This window comes from Salmo trutta, chromosome 4 (genome assembly GCF_901001165.1).
Source record: "Salmo trutta chromosome 4, fSalTru1.1, whole genome shotgun sequence".
Classification (NCBI taxonomy): domain Eukaryota; kingdom Metazoa; phylum Chordata; class Actinopteri; order Salmoniformes; family Salmonidae; genus Salmo; species Salmo trutta.
The window spans coordinates 49,987,970-50,013,560 of record NC_042960.1 but is presented as its reverse complement, the minus strand read 5'-3'; the positions used below and the strand labels follow the sequence as shown (position 1 = coordinate 50,013,560).

Here is a 25,591-nt window from a genome sequence, read left to right as displayed (position 1 = left end):
GGTTTTATTCTGTAGTTTTAGTCAGAATGATCACCTCCGTGAGAACTATAAAGTAAATGAAAATATAGTTAATCACTCTTACAACTTTCTTGTCTTATGAGTAACTTATTAGCTTGATATGACTCTGAAGTGCTTATATACATAAAAACAGTTTAGCCGGAGATATAACAGTATCAGGTTAAATACATGAATAAAGGAAAAATACCTCATTGGCTGTTTATTACAGAAGGGAGGAAATCCAAAACTTCACACTTCTTATTCCTGGCATGAATTCACGCTTCATCCTTAATTATTATAACGTTACCATCATAACATACACGTTTCAACTGTTACGAACTACACCCGAAGACATGAAAAACCTAGCTAACACAGCGTAGGATTGCCTTCACTCCAAAAGTGTCTTGCTACGATATTAATCTCCGTTACAACAGTTCTTAGCCATGTAGTTCCGCTTGTCTTACCATGTCCCCCGCATAGCGAACACGTAAACAATTCAAACAAAAACAACGACATAGACTGACAGGTAATTGTCAGTTACAAAAATCCCAGTGGCCAGATGTGCCAAGCTTATAGAGACATACCCCAAGAGACTTGCAGCTGTAATTGCTGCAAAAGGTGGCTCTACAAAGTATTGACTTTGGGGGGGGTGAATAGTTATGCACGCTCAAGTTTTCAGTTTTTTTGTCTTATTTCTTGTTTGTTTCACAATAAATAATATTTTGCATCTTCAAAGTGGTAGGCATGTTGTGTAAATCAAATGATACAAACCCTCCAAAAATCTATTTTAATTACAGGTTATAAGGCAACAAAATAGGAAAAATGCCAAAGGGGTGTGAATACTTTCGCAAGCCACTGTATATTGGTGACAAAATATATATAAAACAAAATGTCAACATGCATGAACTGAAGATGAGGAGAAGTATTACGTTTGAGGGCATTATGAGAAATCATTCATCTCATATAACTTTAAATGAATACTTTTTTAAATCCATGAAATTACTGTAGGGCTCAGCTTTATGATGAAAGTGTTTTTGTCGCTTGTACTTCAACATGTTTTTTAGTTGACAAAACAAGGCCTAATGTGGTTCAATGTAGATTTTTAAAAAAATAAAGTGTTCAATAGCTTTTAGCCAACTGTATTTCCAGTATACCTCAGCATAATTAAACTTGTTTCAAAATAGTCTAGTAAAATGTCAGTGGTCCAGACAGCACAAGACTACAGTAGATTATGGCATGTGCTGTAAACTGCACATATAGTGCATACATTTTTGCAGTACATTGCTGTATGGCACTCAGTTGGGACTATTTACTGAAATTCCACCAAAAACGACCAAATCCACAAAAATATTACCATTCATTCAAACTGTGTCTTTGTCATTCAGATGTTGAAAAGTATTTGTTTGAAAGAGGAATTGCAGTGTACAACAGCTCAATCTTCCCCCAGCCGCTGTACAGGGAAAGAGTGGTAGCCCATCGCATACTGGTGTGGTGATACTGATGATTTGTCGCCTCAGATGGTTTGTTTACATATCAGGTTGGGATTATTAACGTGGCAGGTTAGGTGAAATAACGTGGCAGGTTAGAGAACTAACGCAGTAGGTTAGGTGAATTAACGTAATAGGTTAGGAGAATGAGGTTCATTTTAGGAAAAGGGTTAGGGTTATGCTTAGCTACAATCCTAGTTGTCAACCACTGTTGTCCAAGACGCGACCAGTAGATAGCGCTGTTGGCCAACGCCATCTTTCAACAACGATAGAGACGTTAACAAACCATCTGTGGCGACAAATCATCAGTATATCATAACACTGGACATTGGTGTGTTTGAGGCGGGAAGAGTGAGAAAAACCGTGCAATCTGTTATTAAAACACTGGATTGTCCCCCCCCTCCCCTTGTAAAACTGAATTTCAAGCTCTTAATTTCAGATGTTTTAATGCATTTATTTAAAAATGTATATATATTTCTGGTTTATATTTATTGTGTTTTATTCATTTTCCAAATAAATACAGTTAGGAAAATGGTCTCTGTTGATGTTTCAGATGGAACTATATTGTACTCCTTTTGTCAACTTGCCCATTTGTCCAAACATGTCTAAAATACAATGCTCCATGTAGCCTAACATTCTCAATTAACCCAATCCCACAATGTAAGGAAATAATGGAGGCCCAAAACCTGCCATGAAATTAGGCCAAATATTCATTTATTGTATGTAAACTTATTTTGATTTCAACGCAAGAGTAGGCCCAAGTGAAGTGTTTATTTTGCAGTGCGTGTTTAATTGATCTGCCCCATATTGAATGGGCCCATAACAGTCAGTTTCAGACCACAATTCATGACAACATAATTGGAAGTCAGCATGGTCCGGTAAACGCACCGGTGTGCGTGGGACAAAAGACGAATAGGCTACGGAGATATTTGGATTTCATGAAGGGGCATGTGTTTGATTCGGTTCTATTTATAGAGCCAACGCAAAGCGCGCCAGCAGCGAGAAGAGAGGAGACGTGCACTCGGATATACTGTACCTATCGACTTCTATTGATCAGGATTTTGTCAATATTACGATATGCCTAGCGTCTTTCGCAAGGCATACACAGGAATCTCTTGGAACACTAACCTCGTGGTCTCCAAATTGTTGTATATCTGAATTGTGCATTATAATGGGGCCTTTTGGCTGTCTTGGGGGTGTGGACTGCCTTGAGTGATCATCATAAATCCTTACTGAATTTGAGTAATTATTGTCTGATTAATAGTCATGCTGATTCTTAAGGAGAGGAGTCCTCTCACAGAATTTAATAGAATATATACACATAATTTAAGATATGTAGGCATTTATAGGCCTAAGGGTGCTCTAAATTAGATTGTTTAGATTGAACATCATTATGTTAATAGATTTAGGCAAAATTTGAACTGGACATGTTGAGTCAAAATTATCCAATTTCCTTGCTTTCAGACATGTCTGAAGCTGAACAAGCTATATAATAGGATGAAATGTAAACATTGATCAATCAGACCAGAGCACAAAGGTCATTTGAAAGGTTTAAGAAATTCCACTCACAAGATCAATGAGAATGGATTCAATTTAGAAGGTGATGGGTTGTGCAATTCTTGTTTTTTGTCTCTTTTCATGCAAACATCCACCCTTCCCAGGAACAACCACTCAGAGCTGGAAAGGCATAAAGTAGGTGGACATTTTGGACAAGCAATTCAGAAGGAGAGAGGATCTGCTACAGTCATGATTTTGACAGAGGACATAGAGATGGACCTGTTTTCCTTTATAGGCATGTTTGCTGTGCCAACAGCAGTAATTCCGCAATGCCGACAGGAGACAACGGTAGGTAACGCAGCCATTGAGGCAGTTGAACAGGTCAAATCAACCTCTGATCCTCTATGATTTAGTGTTATAGATAAACATACTACTGAGTCTGACCATGATTAGGTTCAGTTACATTTCAGATTATACTTACTCTGCATCTATCTCTCTCCTATAGAGACAACAACCTGAACACCCCCTAGTACCACCGTTGGAGGAAGATTATATAGAACCACCTAAACAGCAGACTGTTACACCTGCAAAGATTGAGAAAGAATATATACCAAGGATTACAAACAACACCTTTGAGAGCATTGAGATCGAAATGGAGATGTTTCCGCCCTCAGGCTTGACTGAAAGTGATGTGGTGGAGATCACTCCAGATGACCCCTCTGTCATGTCCAGGGTAAGGACCCCAATCATTGTGTCGTTTATGACCTTTAATTTGCATGCCTGCAAATAAATCCAAGGAATGTTACATTTTATATACAATTATTTTCAATGTTTATATCTTGGATGATTTGTGAATCACACACTCAATTTAGAAATTAGAAATCTAGAATATTCATTCCTTTTATTCAGACACCAGAACCAGTTGTCCCAGTTTCACCAGAACCGATCCGACCAAGCAAACTGAAATGGAGGAGAATCACACCAGGGAAGACTTGTTTGGTGGTTAAAGATGTGATCTGCCTGCCACAAGGCCACTACCTGGCTCAGGAGGACAGGCACAGTGTCCCCAGAGGCCAGGAGAGGGACGAGCTCGCTGCCATGGGCCTCATCGCTAGGATAACCATAGACAACTCCTGGCTCCATCATGAAATGGAGAGCCGCCTTGCCTCTCTGTTCAGGAGCCGCTTCTTCAGTGGACGCGAACAAAGATTCACCTTCACATACCTTCAGGTGATTACAGTGGAGGATCAAACACTTGGCATACTAACTCTGATACAGCACCACTACTGATCGCGGGACACAACTACGCAATGGTGCATCTGTACATTAAGTACCTTTGTCTCTGTGTCCCTACCTGCATTCTGATTTAATATGTAAACCGTATTTTTCAGTGTCTGCAGGGCTCTCGTGTGCTGTTTGTTCCAGACACCCCACCACAGTTCTCCTGGAGTGGGGAACAGGTGTTGCGGATAGCAGGACATGGCCCCCTTTATATTCTCAGTCACTATGATTTCATGAGCTTTGAGGTAAATGGATAATAATGAAAATAATGAATGTGATTTATCTTTTATTAAATGTATTTGCTGTGCAATTATTGGAACATTTATGAAGTCTTTGTTGTTGTTATTCCATAGATAGAATATGAGTGGCCAACAAACAGCGCACCAGTAATTAACAGGTATGTAAATGACATTCGAACTGGATCTTTATCAATGTCAGTGCAATTTATTTTCATGACTCAACATGGCATTGTGTATATATGATCTCAAGCGAACTCATAACAAAACACTTTACTGTTCACTTAACCAATGCTCTAATGCCCTCAAATGTTTTTAATTTAGTCATGATTTCTTGATGGATGACAATGAGGATGAGGAGGAGGAGAGAAGTGTAGAGTCTCCACTGCCTGTCACCACTGATGAGGAGGTAAGCTTGGTATAACATTTGGTAAAACATGTAGAATTCTGTATCTTTACAAGATAGTTTTTATGTTTTAGGTAATTTCGGACCTGGTCACCATCCTCCAAACATACAGAGAACAAAACTCAATGCCTGACATCCAAACACACATGTATGTGAGGCGGAGAGACATCTTCAGAAGTGCACTCAAGGTGATGAGGAAGAAGTCATTCTCCATCAAGACAACTCCTCTCTTCCACTTCCTAGGAGAGGATGTTGATGACTATGACGGCCCTATGAGAGAGTTTTTCAGGTGAGTTCTTACTGCTCTCCCTTTTCATTTACACTATACAATATATTTGGTTGCCCCCTTCATAACAGGAAATTATTTTGTTTTTCACTTTGACATGCCCTAATGCAATTGATTCCTTTTTTTCTAGACTCATCATGTTAGAGTTGCAGGAGAGCGGTATCCTGGAGGGTCGCCCGGGGCATCTGCTGTTTGCCTACGACCAGGCTGCCCTGGAGGAGAGGAGGTACTACGCTGCTGGAGTCATGGTGGCCTGGTCTCTGCTGCATGGCGGTCCTGGACCATGCTGCCTACACCAGTCCCTCTACCAGCTCATGTGTGGCCAAAGCCCTCCCCTGGAAGACTTCAACTGGATGGACATCTCTGATGTGGATGTACAGATAAAACTGCAACAGGTACAACACAAGACAATCAAATCACTACCATCCTTTTCTTTGTTTTGGTGTACTCAATCCCTGTTCCTAGCGGTACTGGAGCGCCAAGTCTAGGTCCAAGAGGCTTCTAAACAGCTTCTACCCCCAAGCCATAAGACTCCTGAACAGCTAATCAAATGGCTACCCAGACTATTTTCATTGCCCCCCCCACCCCCCTTCTACGCTGCTGCTACTATTTGTTATTATCTATTTATAGTCACATTAATAACTCTACCTACATGTACATATTACCTCAATTACCTCGACACCCCACATTGACTCTGTATCGGTACCCCCTGTATATAGCCCCGCTTTTGTTATTAACTGCTGCTCTTTAATTATCTGTTATTCTTATCTCTTACTTTTTTGGGGGTATAAAACTGCATTGTTGGTTAAGGGCTTGTAAGTAAGCATTTAATTGTAAGGTCTATACCTGTTGTATTCGGTGCATGTGACAAATAACATTTGATTTGATTTGATTCTGGGTTTGTGATTGATTCTTTTTTATAGGTCAAGAATTGCACTAGCATCCAGAGTTTGACTCCAAACCTGTGTGAATGGATTGCAGGTTGTGGAATTCCTGATATCTACAGTGCCGAAATCAAAGACATGCCCTACATCTATACCTGGGTTTTAAGGCACTACATTTATCACAGGTAGGATATTATTTTTTATTGGTCATAGGATCTTAATTTGATCACTATTTTGTTGCTGAGAATTATCCTGCACTGCTCTCTCCAGGGCTTTAGGTCGCCATGCTCTCGCGTCTCAGCCTGACTGACAGGTTTCTCGTGCCTCAACAGAGGTGACCGGTCCGCTCCTGATCCCCGGGATCGTCATTTTGGTCGGCGTCCTGCGGCTGGAGCCCCGCGTCAGGGAGGGGGTACTGTCACGTGTGCGCCCTCTAGGTCACCAGGCTGGTTGTTATGGCGCACACCTGTCACCATCGTTACGCGCACCTGCTCGTCATCACTCACCTGGACTCCATCACTTCCCTGATTACCTTCCCTATATATGTCACTCCCTTTGGTTCCTTCCCCAGGCGTTATTGTTTCAGTTTCCTGTCTGCATTGTTCGTGTTTCTTGTTTTGTTTATTAAATGATGTACTCCCTGAACTTGCTTCCCAACTCGCAGCGTACTCATTACAGATGGCTTAACCACCCATCAAGCAACATTATGGACTAAACGTTAAAATCCTGTTGATGCAGGATCATTCTGCTGTGCCAGTATAGGTCAAATTAAGATCCTACATCTGTATATTTTTTGAACACCTATTCAACATTTGGTCATCTTGCTTTTCCTCTGCTCTTACGATCATATGGAATGAAACTATACGTTTGGTTAATATCACTGCTTGCTTTTTTTTTGCAGGGTGTCAAGCATGATCTCCCAGTTCACAGAGGGTCTGAACAGCTGTGGTGGCCTGTGGGATATCATCAAGGCCCACTCTGCAGCCTTCATGCCTGTCATGACCAGGACAGAACACCCTCTCACCCTGCAACAGTTCAGAAGTCTGTTTGAGGTGTCGTGGAGTCCTCTGGAATCAACCATAGGCCTGAGGAGACCACAGTCACCTCCTGGGAGAGATTTCTGATCATGGTCAATGGTAGGCTGGGTATTTTCTGTTGCGTTGTATTGAATATTTCTAGAATTAATTCATTTTCGGTCAAGGTTCATACATAGATCTAGATCACCATAAACGTTTTCCACTAATTCCTGAGCATAGCAATACAAGTATGTACATTGAAATGTAAGTTTAATATATTCTCAGATTTTCTGTTCTTGCATCGCTTCTCAGAACACCAGACTGCCTTGTCCTTTGGGAATCTACTGGCCTTCATCACAGGGGCGGATCAGATCCCTCCTTTGGGATTCCTAAGAAATCTCTGCATCAGATTCTACGACCAAGACCAGGGAATGTTCAGTGTCTGTTTACCACATGCCTCTACTTGTACTTTGGAGCTCTACCTTCCCCGAGGTATGGCCAGTCCTGGTGGGTTGAAGGACATGCTGACAAGAGCACTGCAAGAATCTTTAGGATTTGGAAACATTTATGCTGACAGTTCAGCTTTGAGCCAATGATCAATCCAACAAAAAACAATGTGGGAGAAATCGAAGCTTGAAAATGTTTGATAGATTAGGTAATCAATAATGCATGGTTTACCAGTCTAGGTGTTTTATTTGTTCTACAAATTGTCATTTTCTAAATTACTATTGAGATTCTCAGCTATGGGTACAGTACGTACTGAATGAGATTGCAAGATAAGGGCTGAATATTATTTCTGATATGCAGTTAATATGAAGGACATTCAACTGAATGTGTCAATGTAACAGGGTCTAGCACATTTCCTTTTAATCTGGAAGTTTATTTACTTAATATTCTATGTATTAATATTTTAGATATGCTAAACTCAGTCATTTTTGTCAAAATGAATTAAGACCAAGACAGTGCATATTAAGTCATCAACAAATAGTATTTGGGAATCATTTGAAAATAGAATAACAATACATTGCTAATTTTGATTCTGACAAAATTGAGATGTAATTATGCATTGTAGAGATCATGTTGATCTACAAAATGTGACTTAATAAAATATTTTTGATAACATGAATGAAACTGAAATTAGCAATATTTAATTGATTCAAGGGCAGCTACTCACAAATTAGAGGATTAAATCATAATTATATCTTAAATGCCATCTTTATACACTACTGGTAGTAAGCCCAGATATTTTACTGTCCAAAAGATACCTTCATGGTGTTACTACTTTTATGTACAGTTCCTTCAGAAAGTATTCAGACCTTGACTTTTTCCCATTTTGTTACAGCCTTATTCTAAAATAGATTAAATTGAGGAAAAAAACTATCTACACACAATACCCAATGATGACAAAGCAAAAACTGGTTAAGAAATGTTTGCTAATAAAATATATAATTTACATACGTTTTCAGACCCTTTACTCAGTACTTTGATGAAGCACCTTTGACAGTGAATACAGCCCTTCTTCCCCAATTGCTCAGTTTGGCCGGGTGGCCAGCTTGGTGGAGTCTTGGTGGTTCCAAACTTCTTCCATGTAATAATGATGGAGGACACGGTGTTCTTGGGGACCTTCAACACTGCAGACATTTTTGGTACCCTTCCCCAGATCTGTGCCTCGACATAATCCTGTCTCAGAGCTTCCTTTGACCTCATGGCTTGGTTTTTGCTCTGACATGCACTGTCAACTTTGGGACCTTGTATAGACAGGTGTGTGTGTGCCTTTCCAAATCATGTCGTCAATTGAATTTACCACAGGTGGGCTCTAATCAAGTTTGAGAAACATCTCAAGGATGATAAATGGAAACAGGATGCAGCTGAGCTCAATTTCGTGTCTCATAGCAAAGAGTCTGAATACTATTTTTAATACCTTTGCAAAAACTCTAAAAACCTGTATTCGCTTTGTCATTATGGGGTATTGTGTGTAGATTGCTGAGGAATTGTTTTTATATAATCCATTTTAGAATAAGGCTGTAACTTAACAAAATGTGGAAAAAGTCAAGGCATCTGAAAACCTTCCGAAGGCACTCTATTTCACTGTGATCTGTGTTCCATTCACTCGAGCATGGAAGAACTAAAATCAGAGGAAACTGACACAAACTTAAATCTATTTTCCCTATATTTATTCATATCATTATGGACAGGAAGCAATTATTACGATAAAAACGTACCTCTTTAATAAGTTGGATGACTGTTTCATTGTATAGTTTAACAGTGGAGGACATATTGAATGTTGCATATGCAACATTTGTGAAGCCTGTGGAAGAGATTAAGACAATGAGGAACAAAATCCTAACATTTACACAAGTTTTGATACAAGTAGGGGGTATTTGGAAACCTGTTACCAGTCTGTTGGTGCGATCATGCCACTTCTTGTCATGTTTGGCATGTAAGGAGTGGTATGTTGGCACAAACAGATCAGGGAAAAGGCTAGGTATTTTGGGGCTTGATTCCCAAAGCATCCAAGTATGTTATACACTGACCAAAAATATTAACTCAACATGTAAAGTTTTGGTCCCATGTTTCAGAGCTGGTCATGGGTGCACCTCTGCCACACTCAAGGTCCTAAACGATATCTTAACTGCCATCGATAAGAAACAATACTGTGCAGCCATATTCATTGACCTGGCCAAGGCTTTCGACTCTGTCAATCACCACATCCTCATCGGCAAACTCAATAGTCTTGGATTCTCAAATGACTGCCTCGCCTGGTTCACCAACTACTTCTCTGATAGAATTCAATGTGTCAAATCGGAGGGCCTGTTGTCCGGGTCTCTGGCAGTCTCTATGGGGGTGCCACAGGGTTCAATTCTTGGGTCGACTCTCTTCTCTGTATACATCAATGATGTCGCGCTCTTGCTGCTGGTGAGTCTCTGATCCACCTCTACGCAGACGACACAATTCTGTATACTTCTGGCCCTTCTTTGGACACTGTGTTAACAACCCTCCAGACGAGCTTCAATGCCATACAACTCTTCTGGCCTCCAACTGCTCTTAAATACAAGTAAAACTAAATGCATGCTCTTCAACTGATCGCTGCCTGCACCTGCCTGCCCGTCCAGCATCACTACTCTGGACGGTTCTGACTTAGAATATGTGTGTAACGTCCGTTGTTGGAATGAGACCAAGGCGCAGCTGGTAAACCAGCAAAAACCAAAACAAGAAAGCAACACAACGAACGAACAGTTTCGCAGGCTACTCACAGCAATGCAAAAACAACTTCCCACACCAGACAGGTGGAAAAAGGGCTACCTCAGTATGGCTCCCAATCAGCGACAACAATGTACAGCTGTTCCTGATTGAGAGCCATACCAGGCCAAAACACAGAAATACAAAACATAGATAGGGAACATAGAATTAACATAGAAATAGAAAATATAGAACACACATCAAAACCCCCAAACACACAAAACAAACACACCCCGCCACGCCCTGACCAAACTACTATAACAAATAACCCCTTTTACTGGTCAGGACGTGACAATGTGGACAACTACAAATACCTAGGTGTCTGGTTAGACTGTAAACTCTCCTTCCAGACTCACATCAAACATCTCCAATCCAAAGTTAAATCTAGAATTGGCTTCCTATTTCGCAACAAAGCATCCTTCACTCATGCTGCCAAACATACCCTCGTAAAACTGAACATCCTACCGATCCTCGACTTCAGCGATGTCATTTATAAAATAGCCTCCAATACCCTACTCAATAAATTGGATGCAGTCTATCACAGTGCCATCCATTTTGTCACCAAAGCCCCATATACTACCCACCACTGCGACCTGTACGCTCTCGTTGGCTGGCCCTCGCTTCATACTCGTCGCCAAACCCACTGGCTCCAGGTCATCTACAAGACCCTGCTAGGTAAAGTCCCCCCTTATCTCCGCTCACTGGTCACCATAGCAGCACCCACCCGTAGCACGCGCTCCAGCAGGTATATCACTCTGGTCACCCCCAAAGCCAATTCCTCCTTCGGCCGCTTCTCCTTCCAGTTCTCTGCTGCCAATGACTGGAACGAACTACAAAAATCTCTGAAACTGGAAACACTTATCTCCCTCACTAGCTTTAAGCACCAGCTGTCAGAGCAGCTCACAGATTACTGCACCTGTACATAGCACATCTATAATTTAGCCCAAACAACTACCTCTTCCCCGACTGTATTTATTTAATTATTTATTTGTTTTTGCTCCTTTGCACCCCATTATTTCTATTTCTACTTTGCACTTTCTTCCACTGCAAATCTACCATTCCAGTGTTTTACTTGCTATATTGTATGTACTTTGCAACCATGGCCTTTTTTGCCTTTACCTCCCTTATCTCACCTCATTTGCTCACATTCTATATAGACTTATTTTTCTACTGTATTATTGACTGTATGTTTGTTTTACACCATATGTAACTCTGTGTTGTTGTATCTGTCAAGTTGCTTTGCTTTATCTTGGCCAGGTCGCAATTGTAAATGAGAACTTGTTCTCAACTTGCCTACCTGGTAAAATAAAGGTGAAATATTTGTAACATTTTTTAAATGAGCTGAAGTAAAAGGTTCCACAAATGTTCCATACACACAAAAATATTATTTCTCTCAAATTCTGTGCACAAACTTGTTTACATCCCTGTTAGTGAGCATTTCTCCTTTGCCAAGATAATCCATCCTTCTGACACATTTGGCATATCAAGAAGCTGATTAAACAGCATGATCATTTTCTATTTTGTATTTATTAGGGATCCCCGTTAGCTGCTGCCAAGTCAGCAGCTACTCTTCCTGGAATCCAAATACATTAAGGCACTTACATCACACATAAAACAACAGATAAAACAGTACATCATATAATATTTTTACATCACTACATATCTACAATACAAAATGTATAATAATTGACATGCATATCATTAATGTTAGCTCCTCATGTACATTGGGCAGCTTGCGTCTGGGTTTCCCTTTGTAGTCCGTAATAGTTTTCAAGCCCTGCCACATCCGACGAGCGTCAGAGCCGGTGTAGTAGGATTCAATCTTAATCCTGTATTGACGCTTTGCTTGTTTGATGGTTCATCTGAGGGCATAGCGGGATTTCTTATAAGCGTCCGGATTAGTCTCCCGCTCCTTGAAAGCGGCTGTTCTAGCCTTTAGCTCGATGCGGATGTTGCCTGTAATCCATGGCTTCTGGTTGGGATATGTACGTACAGTCACTATAGGGACGACGTTATCGATGCACTTATTGATGAAGCCGATGACTGAGGTGGTGTATTCCTCAATGCCATTGGATGAATCCCGGAACATATTCCAGTCTGTGCTTGCAAAACAGTCCTGTAGTGTAGCATCTGCGTCATCTGACCACTTCCGTATTGAGCGAGTCACTGGTACTTCCTGCTTTAGTTTTTGCTTGTAAGCAGGAATCAGAAGGAAAGAATTATGGTCAGATTTGCCAAATGGAGGGCGGGGAAGAGCTTTGTATTTATCTCTGTGTGTGGAGAAAAGGTGATCTAGGATTTCCCCCCCCCTGGTTGCACGTGTGACATGCTGGTAAGAATTTGGTAAAACTGATTTAAGCTTGCCTGCGTTAATGTCCCCGGCCGCTAGGAGCGCTGCTTCTGGGTGAGCATTTTCTTCTTTGCTTATAGCCTTATAGAGTTGGTTGAGAGCGATCTTAGTGCCAGCTTTGTTTTGTGGTGGTAAATAGACGGCTACGAATAATACAGATGAGAACTCTCTTGGTAGATAATGTGGTCTACAGCTTATCATAAGGTACTCTACCTCAGGTGAGCAATACCTCGAGACTTCTTTAATATTAGACATCACGCACCAGCTGTTATTGACAAAAGACACACACCCCCACCCCTCGTCTTACCAGAAGTAGCGTCTCTGTTCTGCCGGTGCATGGAAAATCCCACTAGCTCTATATTGTCCGTATCTTTGTTCAGCCACGCCTCAGTGAAACATAAGATGTTACAGTTTTCAATGTCCCGTTGGTAGAATAATCTTAATTGTAGGCCATCAATTTTATTTTCCAATGATTGCACATTAGCGAGAAGAATGGAAAGCAGTGGGAGTTTACTCGTTCGCCTCTGGATTTTCAGAAGGATGTCCGATCTGCATCCTCTTTTCCGGCGTCTTTTCTTGACGCAAAAGGCATGGATCTGGGCCTGTTCCAGTGAAAGCAGAATATTCTTCTCGTTGGACTCGTTAAAGGAAAAAGTTTCTTCCAGTCCGCGGTGAGTAATCGCTTTTCTGATGTCCAGAAGTTATTTACGGTCATAAGAGATGGTAGCAGCAACATGATGTACACACAACCCCAGACCACGTGCAACCACGCCAGCCCAGGACCTCCACATCTGGCTTCTCACCTGCTGGATCGTCTGAGACCAGCCACTCAGACAGCTGATGAAACTGTGGGTTTGCATAACCAAAGAATTTCTGCACAAACTGTCAGAAACAGCCCCAGGGAAGCTCATCTGCGTGCTCGTCGTCCTCACCAGGGTCTTGACTCAACTGCAGTTCGGCATAGCAACCGACTTCTTTGGGCAAATGGTCACCTTTGATGGCCACTGGCACATTGGAGAAGTGTGTTCTTCACAGATTAATCCGTTTCAACTGTACCAGGCCGATGGCAGACAACATGTATGGCGTTGTGTTTGCGAGCGGTTTTCTGATGTCAACATTGTGAACAGAGCATAAGGCAGGCATAAGCTACAGACAACAAACACAATTGCATTTTATTGATGGCAATTTCAATACAGAGAGATACCGTGATGAGATCCTGAGGCCCATTTTCGTGCCATTCATCAGCCGCCATCACCTCATGTTTCAGCCCGATAATGCACAGCCCCATGTCGCAAGGATCTGATCCACGCCCCTACCCTTTTTTTTAAAGGTATCTGTGGCCAACAGATGCATATTTGTATTGCCAGTCGTGAAATCCATAGATAACGACTTTATAATGAATTTACTTCAATTGACTGATTTCCTTATATGAACCGTAGCTAAGTAAAATCTTTTAAATTGTTGCATGTTCAGTTTAAATAATATGATTACCTACCTTGATACGGAGCAGTGTGTATTAGAACTGGATATGTTGGAGCAGTGGTTGTTGAGGCTGGAGTTTTTTTGTTGTTGGGGGATTTGGGTTGGCGATGATAATGCTATGGTTTGGATTGATGTTGCTGTGGTTGATGATGACAAGTGATTTGGAGATGGTGTTTCCATGGTTACCGATTAAGTTTCCGTGGTTGCTGATGATGTTGCCATAAATAATGATGACTTTGCCATGGTTACTGATGATGTTTGCATAGTTGGTGATGATGATGCCGTGGTGGGTTGAGGATGTTGCCGTGGTTGGGAATGTTGCTGCGGTATTTGACAATGTTACCATAGTTACCGATGATGTTTCCGTAGTTGGTGATGATGTTGCCGTGATGGGCAATGACGTTTCTGCGGTTGGTGATGTCGTCATGGTTACCGATGATGTTGCCATGGTTACCGATGATGTTTCCATAGTTGGTGATGATGTTGCCATGGTGGGTGATGATATTGCTGTGGTTGGTGATGCTGTTGCCACGGTTGCATATGATGTTGCCATGGTTACCAATACTGTTTCCGTAGTTGGTGATGATGTTGCCGTGAATGATGATGACTTTGCAATGGTTACTGATGATGCTGCTGCCATGGTTACCGATTACGTTGCAATGATTACTGATGATGTTTCAGTAGTTGGTGAATATGTCATGGTGGGCGATGATGTTTCTGTGGTTGGTGATCGTGTTACCACGATTGGAGACAATGTTGCCATGGTTACCAATGGGGTTTCCGTAGCTGGTGATGATGTTTCCGTGATGGCAGTTGATATTTCTGTGGTTGCAGATGATGTTGCCATGGTTACCAATGACTTTGCAATGGTTACGAAATATACTGCTCAAAAAAATAAAGGGAACACTTAAACAACACATCCTAGATCTGAATGAAATAAATAATCTTATTAAATACTTTTTTCTTTACATAGTTGAATGTGCTGACAACAAAATCACACAAAAATAATCAATGGAAATCCAATTTATCAACCCATGGAGGTCTGGATTTGGAGTCACACTCAAAATTAAAGTGGAAAACCACACTACAGGCTGATACAACTTTGATGTAATGTCCTTAAAACAAGTCAAAATGAGGCTCAGTAGTGTGTGTGGCCTCCACGTGCCTGTATGCCCTCCCTACAATGCCTGGGCATGCTCCTGATGAGGTGGCGGATGGTCTCCTGGGGGATCTCCTCCCAGACCTGGACTAAAGCATCCGCCAACTCCTGGACAGTCTGTGGAGCAACATGGTATTGGTGGATGGAGCGAGACATGATGTCCCAGATGTGCTCAATTGGATTCAGGTCTGGGGAATGGGCGGGCCAGTCCACAGCATCAATGCCTTCCTCTTGCAGGAACTGCTGACACACTCCAGCCACATGAGGTCTAGCATTGTCTTGCATTAGGAGGAACCCAGGGCCAACCGCACCAGCATATGGTCTCACAAGGGGTTTGAGGATCTCATCTCGGTACCTAATGGCAGTCAGGCTACCTCTGGCGAGCACATGGAGGGCTGTGCGGCCCCCCAAAGAAATGCCACCCCACACCATGACTGACCCACCGCCAAACCGGTCATGCTGGAGGATGTTGCAGGCAGCAGAACGTTTTCCACGACGTCTCCAGACTCTGTCACGTCTGTCACGTGCTCAATGTGAACCTGCTTTCATCTGTGAAGAGCACAGGGCACCAGTGGCGAATTTGCCAATCTTGGTGTTCTCTGGCAAATGCCAAACGTCCTGCACGGTGTTGGGCTGTAAGCATAACCCCCACCTGTGGACGTCGGGCCCTCATACCACCCTCATGGAGTCTGTTTCTGACCGTTTGAGGCCTGCTGGAGGTCATTTTGCAGGGCTCTGGCAGTGCTCCTCCTGCTCCTCCTTGCACAAAGGCGGAGGTAGCGGTCCTGCTGCTGGGTTGTTGCCCTCCTACGGCCTCCTCCACATCTCCTGATGTACTGGCCTGTCTCCTGGTAGCGCCTCCATGCTCTGGACACTACGCTGACAGACACAGCAAACCTTCTTGCCACAGCTCGCATTGATGTGCCATCCTGGATGAGCTGCACTACCTGAGCCACTTGTGTGGGTTGTAGACTCCGTCTCATGCTACCACTAGAGTGAAAGCACCGCCAGCATTCAAAAGTGACCAAAACATCAGCCAGGAAGCATAGGAACTGAGAAGTGGTCTGTGGTCCCCACCTGCAGAACCTCTCCTTTATTGGGGGTGTCTTGCTAATTGCCTATAATTTCCACCTGTTGTCTATTCCATTTGCACAACAGCATGTGAAATTTATTGTCAATCAGTGTTGCTTCCTAACTGGACAGTTTGATTTCACAGAAGTGTGATTGACTTGGAGTTACATTGTGTTGTTTAAGTGTTCCCTTTATTTTTTTGAGCAGTGTATGTTTTTGTAGTTGGTGAAGGGTCTGAATACTTATGTAAATGTAATATCAGTTTTTATATTTTTTATAAATTAGCAAAAAATTCTAAAAACCTGTTTTTGCTTTGTCATTATGGAGTATTGTGTGTAGATTGATGAGGAAAAAATAAATGTAATCCATTTTATAATAAGGCTGTAACGTAACAACATTTCCTAAGGCACTGTATAATGTAGGCCTAATTATGGCCATCAATAATAAACTCCATTAAACAAACATTCATAGCGTACAGTACAGAGTACCACAGTATGAGTCATAATACCCTTAAAACCTATCGGTCAAACAGGGAAATGGTTCCAATCATTTTTCCACCATTCATTTTTCCCCATAGGGGATTTTAAAAACACTTAAAATAAGGTCTGTGTTTCATGTAGGCTTACCCTGGCGTGACATTTTATTAACTCTGTAAATCTCTCTAGGACAAGTTGACTTTTATCAATATATTCGCCTGTATTTACCCCCCCCCCTCCCCCAAATGAAAAGCTAATTAGCTGCTAATGTGGCTATCAAGGCCACATTAGCCGAATCGAGGCAAAGGTAAGAATCTCTGGATTAAATTGGCAAAATTTCTTTACATGGAAAATTCTGTGAACTGTCTTGTGCAAGTTTTAAATTGACACAATACCTGTTAGCAAAGGTGTCTGCTAGAGATGACGTGCAGGGATGTGTAATTTTCCATGATGTCAACTTTGATGCTGATTAGTATTTTCGAATCCGAGAGTAAATAGAGCCCAATATATTGATAAGAGTCGCCTTGTCCGAGAGAGATTTACATGGTTAATAAAATGTCACACCAGGGTAAGCCCTTTTTTTCTAAGTGTTTCTAAAATCCCCTATGGGAAAAATGAATGGTGGAAAAACGATTGGAACCATTTCCCTGATTTTATAGGTGGGTTTTATGGGTATTCTGAGTACACCTCCACTGTGGGGCTCTATATACTCAGTTTAGGCAACCAGTGTAGATATTCTTCGTTACCTGTTGTGTTACATACAGGAAAACCCAACCAAAACTATTTATAGAACATTTTGCTATGGATAAAAGAGGCTCTCATCAAGACGATGTCTCCTGAATGTTTTGTTAGACTGGAAGGACAGGAGAAATCCAGAACTATCAACAAAATTGTATTTACAAAATATGTCTAAGGCAACCCTATGAACTCAAAAAGGTTCCTAGTATGGTTTTGTTTCTTTTGGGACCAAATAACTGTAACACATAAGATTGAAGTTCCGGACGCTCGAGAGTTAGAACGCTTCCACAGATTCTTCTGTCAGATAGCTAGCTGCTAGCTATGTCAATAATTCGCGTAAATGTTTTGTATACATCTGTAACTGCACGGTAAGTTGCTTTTTGTCCGCAGTACAGGGCAGCAGCAACAACTAACGTTAGCTAGCTAGCGCCAGTGCCATATATTTACAGCTGGCTAGCCAGCTAACAATGTTGCTCTCGTGACGTGAGTTGGGCTTTTGGCCGCGCTGCATTAAAATATATTTGTGATTCTTCTTCGCTAGCTACTAGTTTGCTATTATGCTAACATATTATTCTTCTGTTACAGGATGATGTGCATACTAGCTAACCAGGCTGAATTCTGATGCCAAAAACTGAAAATGGATAGAGATTTACTGAGGCAGACTTTGTCTCACCATGGACAAAGCCTGTTTACCCATCTCAAATGTGAACAAAGTGAAAATCCAGATTTCAAGGCTATTGAACCTGACTTGTCCAAAGCCAGCTATCAAAGGTCATTTAAATGGACAACACAGACAGTATTGAATCCACATTTATTTGAATCCAAATGTAGGCTAATTGAGCTCAACACTGTCAACTGCAAATTTCCAGACAGGTGCACTGATAATGTTAAAACTATCATCTACAGGAAATATGGAGGGGAGGACAATGCCTTAGTGGAGCAGTTCATTGCTAGAAAAGCTGACATCCTGTTTGCGCCATCATGGAAGTCTAGTGCACTTATGGAGGATGTGTTAGAGGAGGAAGGAGAAGGTAACATTACTGTGAAATTTAGGGGTAAACCAACATATTGTCTTGAGTGTGGACTAACGACTGTATCCTTTTCCTAGAGCCCTACGCCATCATGCCCCCTCTGGAGCAGTTCATGGAGGTGTCGTTTGAGGAACGGAGGAATCTCTTGTACAGGGACATTGAGCGAGGGGACATTGTGATAGGCAGGATCAACTCCATCAGGGACTTTGGCTTCTTTGTAACTTTGATCTGCATGGGAGGTGGACTAGAGCGAGACATAGAGGATCTGGAGCTCACGGTAGGGTTTGTGGCTTCGGCCTGGTGGTCAGTGTGCCCTATTGAAGAAATAGGAGTAAGTGGTAGCCTCTTTCTCTGCTTTCTTTCTCTCCTCAGGCCCTGTGTCCCCTTAGAGATGTACCTTCCAATGGCAATCATGATGATCCGTTATCATACTATCAGCTTAATGATTTGATAAGAGGTGAATGCACACTAGCTAACTTTGTGTTGTACATTTAAACAACTTATCACAAAACTGCATTGTGAACATAAGTCAACAAACTGTACCATGTGCTGTTCTCTAGCTGGAGTGAAGGACATTGACCGATACCATGAGAAGATAACCATTTCACTTCAGCCCTCCTCCCTCGGCCCAAATCTGATGAACCTAAAGCTTGGCGTTTTTAGTAGAGATGATCTGCCACTTCAATACAGGTAAGACAGATGTATTCTAGTTGGTAGAAAAATAGTTATGCTAGAACTTAGGCTACATCTTTGCTCATTGTATTGTTTTCATTGTTTTACCCAGTCGCAGTGTGAGGGTTGCAAACGACAACACTGAAACCTATGAGAGGGTTTTAGAGGGTTCTCTTGGCTACTCCAATCCATCTAATGTGGAATATCTCCTGGGGAAGATTGGGGTCAGTGACACACAGCCTCCCTCACTCATGAGAGGGCTACAGAGGTGAGAAGACAAACTTGTTGTTTTGCTATTCTTCAGAAGACACACTTTCCATAAATTGATATCTGTAGCCCCCTTTTATCAGCACTTGACTGTATTTTGGGACTCCTTTACAGCAAACATTTCCTTGAGGAGGACTTTGCCACAACTATCCGAAAGAAGCAGTCTGCATCCTGGGCTCTTAAATGGTATGCCTGACATTTTAACTTTTTTTGCATTTTGACATTTGCAGCAGCATGTCACTAAATCTCTGCTAGCCGAATGTTTACAGAATGAATGAACTGGTCCTGATCTTTCTTTCTTTGTCAATATGTCTGCGCTACAGTGTAAGGGTTGGTGTGGACCACTTCAAATCTGGCCGCCATGTCGAAGCAATGAATGAATATAACAAGGCCTTAGAGATCGACACTAACAATGTGGAAGCCCTTGTGGCACGTGGTGCACTGTGAGTAGCCATCTTATTTTATTGATAATGTGGTCGATCATTAACAATCTAATAGTCAGCACTCCTAGCATACACTCTGCTAGTTCTCTGTTGACCACAGGTTTTTGAAACGTGATGTTTAATTGTATAAAATGTAGTTGTGGTCCTACAGCTAATATAAACTTGCCATTTGATTTCCCAGGTATGCTAACAAAGGGAGTTTGCTGAAGGCAATAACTGACTTTGAGCTGGCATTGGAAAGCTGCCAAACCCACAGAAATGCAAAGAAATACCTATGCCAGACCCTGGTCGAGCGAGGTGGCCAGTAAGTAGGAATGTTTATCCACTTCCTTTATTATCTTCTGTGCACTGAAGTGATTTATAAGCGACAACCCTTCCACTGAAAAAAAGTTTTTTCATTCTGTTAGACTGGAGGAGGAAGAAAAGCTAGTCACAGCTGAAGGTCTCTATAGAAAAGCCCTGGCCTTAGACGACTCCTTCCAGGACGCCAAGGAAGCATTGAAAAAAATAGAGCTGCTTATCCAGGTGAGCTGGAACATTCCATGGCAATGCCAACTATTCCTCATATGACTGATCATTGAACATTGTGAACTATGAACATTTTGGGAAAAGGGCCAGTGAAAAGTTCTGTGTCGTTAGCGTGCTTGGAGTAACACACAGGGAACCTTGTAATACTGATTAAGTGTTTGTTGTGTGCTTGTCTGATCTGGGATCCTGCCCTTTGACTCTACCCAACTGCCTTGATTGTCGCTTGTCTATTGGGGGAACAAACAACCTTACAACTGGAATGAAAATGGTTGGTACGCTGGACCTGGTCTCAATGCGGTAAATGTAAACCCTTTTTGTCCACCTGGAAAAATTAACATTGGTTCTCTGCTTGTAATTGTGATTTCTGGATCATGCTATGGTAAACGTCTGTGTATATGCCATTTTCCCCATTGCCTTATCCATTCAAATTAATTGATGGAATGTTTTTCACATTGCTGGTTTCCTCCCTTTATAATTTTTCATCTCTTGAAAACGGGTAAAATTTTACTGTGAAAATGACTGCTTTAAAGAAATCCCTCAAACTGAGAGAAGAGGCAGCTGCAAAGGAAGCGGAAAAAGCTAAGAATGTGGAGACAAGTGCAGAAAAATTGCGTAAGATCTTAAAAGAAGAAAAAAGGTACATCCATACCAATCCGTCAGAAAGGTAACCTGGTAAACTGTCAGCTCATCGGTTGTCTTGTAAAACAAAATACATACACGTAATTTTAATTTGGCGAAATATTATCATTCATCATTTAAGTTGATCACAAATATCACCTATTTCATATGTAGCTACATCGTTTCTGCTATAACTCCCTTTAGAATGAAAAGGAAACAGAAGAGATCCTCCTCTTCATCGTCTTCCTCTTCTTCCGACCGATCCTCCTCGGGTCGCAGGAAGTCAAAGAAAAAGAAGCGCAAACACAGACGGTCATCTCGAGGGAAGAAACAACAGCCGGTTTCATCCAGGGACAACAGGAGTGTGGCTGATGACGAGGAGGAGTGGTACCCTGCCCCGCCCAACACCTCCGCCTCCTTCCTGGATCAGAAATCTAGCGTGGTTAGGCCGTTTGAGGGGCCAGAGAGGACTGAAGAAGGCAGTCAGCCCCCCAGCAAGGGCAGGAGCCACTCGTACCGCTCTTTATCATCAGTGTCCGACGCTCCGGACAGCAGCAGGTTTGAAGATGACCCTTTTGACGCCTCTCCTCAGCGAGCTGAGGGCAGCAAGGGAAAAGATGTCCGTGATGGAGACGTGAAGGAGAGGGAAGGCTCCAGGGGCCAGAGGAAGAGCCAGGGCCAGGAGGATCAAAGTGGCCCACAAGACGTTCCCAGCTCATTGGAGAAAGTCAAACACAGAAGAATGTCCTCCTCATCTGCCGGTTCAGAGCATTCCCGCAAATCTGACCAGTACACCAACGACCTCCCATCACAGTCCCACATATCCACTTACAGGCGATCAGATAGTGGGAAGTATGGTAGCACAGAGCGAGGCGATAAGAAAGAGCAGGAGAGGGGCACCCGAAGGTCTGATGGAGGAGATTACAGGTCTTCCACTGACGCCACTCGGAATGGTAAGGGATCGTCCGCAGGAGGAAGTCAGAAAAAAGAGCTGCCAACTAATCTCCTAGATCTCTTCAGCCAGATAGCCCAGTTTGAGAAGGAGAAAAGTGTCAAGCCGAAAAAGTGATTTCAGCTTTTCCGAGATGCTTTTACCTTATGTCGTAAAAACGATAAACTAATGCTATTCTAATGTTGGACAAAGTTGTAGTGACCAAGCTGTCATAATTCAGAATTTAGTGTTGGTGATATCAAACATTTTCCTCTGAAATGTTTATTGTTATTTCTGTGATCAATACACTGCCTTAATATTATGAGATTACATTTTCTGTGAAAGGATGTTTTTTTTATGTGCCAGAAAGCAAATGAGACCAGTTAAGATGTCTTCTTTTGGCTTACAGCTGGAAAAATGTATTTCCTTTGAATAATTGTGTATTTTCCTCTTAGTACAATGAACTCTGTATTACCAAGTACCATCAGGAAACTCACAAATCAGATCTATTGAGAAAGAAATGTGCCATTCTTTTCTATTTGCTGGTAGTAGATTGGAAGATGTAATTTAATGACTGATAACACATTTCCATGTGTGAGTCTTTTTCAATAAATGGCCTATGAGCTTTGCCCAAAATGTCCAAGCTTGATTTGTTGTTTGGTTGAAGCATCAACGTGGTTATTTTGTGTTAGACCGCTGCGCCACTTGGGAGCCCTAAGGCACTGCATCTCAGTGCAAGAGGCGTCACCACAGTCCCTGGTTCAAATCCAGGCTGTATCACATCCGGCCGTGATTGGGAGTCCCATAGGGAGGCGCACATTTGGTTTAGGTTTGGCCGGGGAAGGCAGTCATTGTGGGTAAGAATTTGTTCTTAACTTACTTGCCTAGTTTATTTAAAGGTAAAAAAAAAATTTGTCCAACTTAGTATCAGAAGTTCTCAAATACTGTTGTGTTAGCCTTGTCTGGATCTCTTACTGTTACAATTCTGGTCTCACTTCAGTGTTGAGAAATTTATTTTATGTCCAATTGCTGCTTGGTGAGCTATTTTATGTTAAATTGCATGATTTAATAACTAGACACCGCATCCTTGCAAAGAGCACAACTTTAATGCAAACAGCCAAAGTGGCTTATTTACAGCTTAATTTAAACGTCTTACTCCATCATCATACTGCACATCAGTTAAATGTTTTTAGTTCATCTTGTTACAAGGGATTACTCACTAATTCACAGGCACAGCTATTTAGTCTGTCAAATATGTCACTCTTAAATGCCCTAATATGTTTTAATAAACTGGTCCCTTTAACACTAATCATGTTATCCACTGTTTACTCTGAGGTGTGTATTTATTTATTTTTAATCTGCTGGGTGGACTAATCTTTTATTCCAATAGAGTGCACTCCTTTGATCAGAATAACATATTACATGTATGAAGGGTCCTGTTCCCCACATCTATTTTCTCACATGACTATATTCATATTTTTACCTGATGATTGTATGAAATACAGATGTAATATATCCCGGTGCCGACCTCAACTGAAAACATGAATTTTTGAGACTTTCCACTGGAGGGCAGTACAACACTAGCTCTGCATACAGGTTTTTTTAAGTACTGTATGGCCAATTATAATGATGGTAAAAAAATATATATTGGCATTTTTCCTCCACAGTTAAATTACATCAAGCTTAACTTCACATTCACCCTAATAGTAAAAATGTATTAAATCATTTTATGAGAAGTGTCTTCTAGTTATGACAAAAATGTACAGATCTCCATATCAATCAATCAGAGAACGCAATAAATGTTTTAACCACTTCATTAATTCACCTTTCTTTGAAAACACAGGGTTTCATAGGCTGCATTTACACTGCCTGTGGGGTGTAAATGCTTGGGCTGCCTGCATTTACACAGGCAGCCCAATTCAGATATTTTGCCCAATTAGGGGCAAAAGACCAAGGAGTGAAAAATGAAAAAAAGACTGTAATTGGCCTGCAATAAGTGATAGTCAATAGTAACCTTGTATGTACACTTCAAAAGCACATCCTCCCTACGTTGTCTCACAATAACAATATTGCCTATTTAACAAAGAGATAGGGGTAGAAATCATATTGTACCAATCATCGTGCTATGTTCAAATTAAAATGAAATTTCACCTAGTGTTCCAAGGCAAAAGCATGTCTCTCTAGGGGCACTTTAGATGCTGGAGATTTGCATGCATGGCCGGGAACTCTGCCTGGTTCATCTCCCTCAAACTCACAAAGGCCTTTTCATTGCATCACGTCAGCGTGAACACATTCACTGGCTCTCTGGTAATGTAGGGCCACAGTCCATGGTGGTAATATATTGCCCCCACCACTCTCCAAACGTGTACTGATCTGCACAGCAGAGGAGCAACGGCCTTGCGTCAACTGACAACAACTAGCAAAGGTTTTTGGGCTAATGAGTTTGATTTGGTAGGCTTATATTTAGAATTTATTCATTGTTCCTTTCAGGTCATTTGATTTACTAAACATTTTTCTCTGTTTCCCTTGGGAATAAACAGGTTAAGCCTTATTGTCTGAAGGACCTTAAGGCCTTGGATGAGTCTCAGTGATGGCACTAGCCTCTGGAAGCTCTGGTGACCCTGGCTTAAGGGCAGGCCTGACTGCGTTTGATGAAACTGCAGATTTTTGCATTTGAGAATCATTCATTCCCTTTCTTTGACTCAGATGGAAGAACCAGTGTTCCTTTTCAAAAAGGGGATTCTATTTCTATGAAGTCATTCTTTCATGGGGCAATCAGACAGTTGAGCATGCAGAGATGAGACGTTTTAAATTAATGTAAAAAAAAAAATGTCTTCCATTTAAAAAAAAGTATTACATCGAATTCTTAGAGCATGACAATATGGTGGTTTGAAAATGAAAAGTAAATGGAAGTGGTGCCCTTAAGTTCTTGGATAATTAGAAATGTAAAACGTTTTTCATCCCCAGCATATCAACCTCAGGCAGGTGTTCAATCAAACCCGCACTGCAACAGGCCTACCACTGCATAGGTCTTTAACTATGTATCCAAAGGAAATGTACTGCTTGTACCACCCAAGGCTAACTTGAGTTGATTTTTTTTCTAATAGAAAAAGATTTAAATGGAATTCTTGTAAAAGCACTCTGAATCTGCCCTCATTCCAACACTTATTTCCCTGACAAGTTGTTGTTTTCCTCACAGCACAGCTACAAGCATTCCAGGTTTCCTTTTAGATTGGTATCTTTCAACCATTGAGGTTTTGCTATTGTCTCCTGCAAAAGCAGGGGACAGGTTGTACAGCAAAAGGAAATATGAATGCAGCGACAAATACATTCTGATACACACATAGAAGAAGTCGGCAAATTCCTTTATGTGTGTGAACTTAAAACGATTTAGGTTAATTTAGTAAAAACAGGGTCACAGCTCCTACAACAGCATAGAAATACAGAGATGAGGGGAGCATTTTCAGGAGAGCAGAATTTCAGAGAGAAATGCTG

General features: G+C 41.6%; 2 protein-coding genes across 4 annotated transcripts; both read left to right on the top strand.

Moving 5' to 3' along the window:
• Window positions 1-5,045: 5,045 nt before the first annotated feature.
• LOC115191545 (G2/M phase-specific E3 ubiquitin-protein ligase-like) lies at window positions 5,046-8,216 on the top strand. Its single transcript, XM_029749342.1, has 5 exons — window positions 5,046-5,193; window positions 5,321-5,585; window positions 6,114-6,259; window positions 6,976-7,210; window positions 7,403-8,216. Exons 1-4 carry the CDS (start codon window positions 5,051-5,053, stop codon window positions 7,196-7,198), a joined length of 777 nt encoding a protein of 258 aa, XP_029605202.1. The 5' UTR covers window positions 5,046-5,050; the 3' UTR covers window positions 7,199-7,210; window positions 7,403-8,216.
• A 9,619-nt stretch (window positions 8,217-17,835) lies between these two features.
• Window positions 17,836-22,732, top strand: LOC115192520 (tetratricopeptide repeat protein 14). 3 transcript variants are annotated; one of them, XM_029751129.1, is made up of 13 exons: window positions 17,837-17,974; window positions 18,192-18,377; window positions 18,513-18,637; window positions 18,715-18,914; window positions 19,010-19,094; window positions 19,198-19,327; window positions 19,422-19,577; window positions 19,691-19,762; window positions 19,900-20,019; window positions 20,201-20,323; window positions 20,427-20,544; window positions 21,078-21,184; window positions 21,370-22,732. In XM_029751129.1, exons 2-13 carry the CDS (start codon window positions 18,244-18,246, stop codon window positions 22,232-22,234), a joined length of 2,235 nt encoding a protein of 744 aa, XP_029606989.1. In that variant the 5' UTR covers window positions 17,837-17,974; window positions 18,192-18,243; the 3' UTR covers window positions 22,235-22,732. The 3 variants fall into 3 exon arrangements, 2 of the variants coding, with proteins under 2 accessions (XP_029606989.1, XP_029606988.1); XM_029751128.1 differs by having other exon boundaries at window positions 21,078-21,211; XR_003877952.1 differs by lacking the exon at window positions 21,370-22,732 and having other exon boundaries at window positions 17,836-17,974; window positions 20,427-20,844; window positions 21,078-21,183.
• Window positions 22,733-25,591: the final 2,859 nt, after the last annotated feature.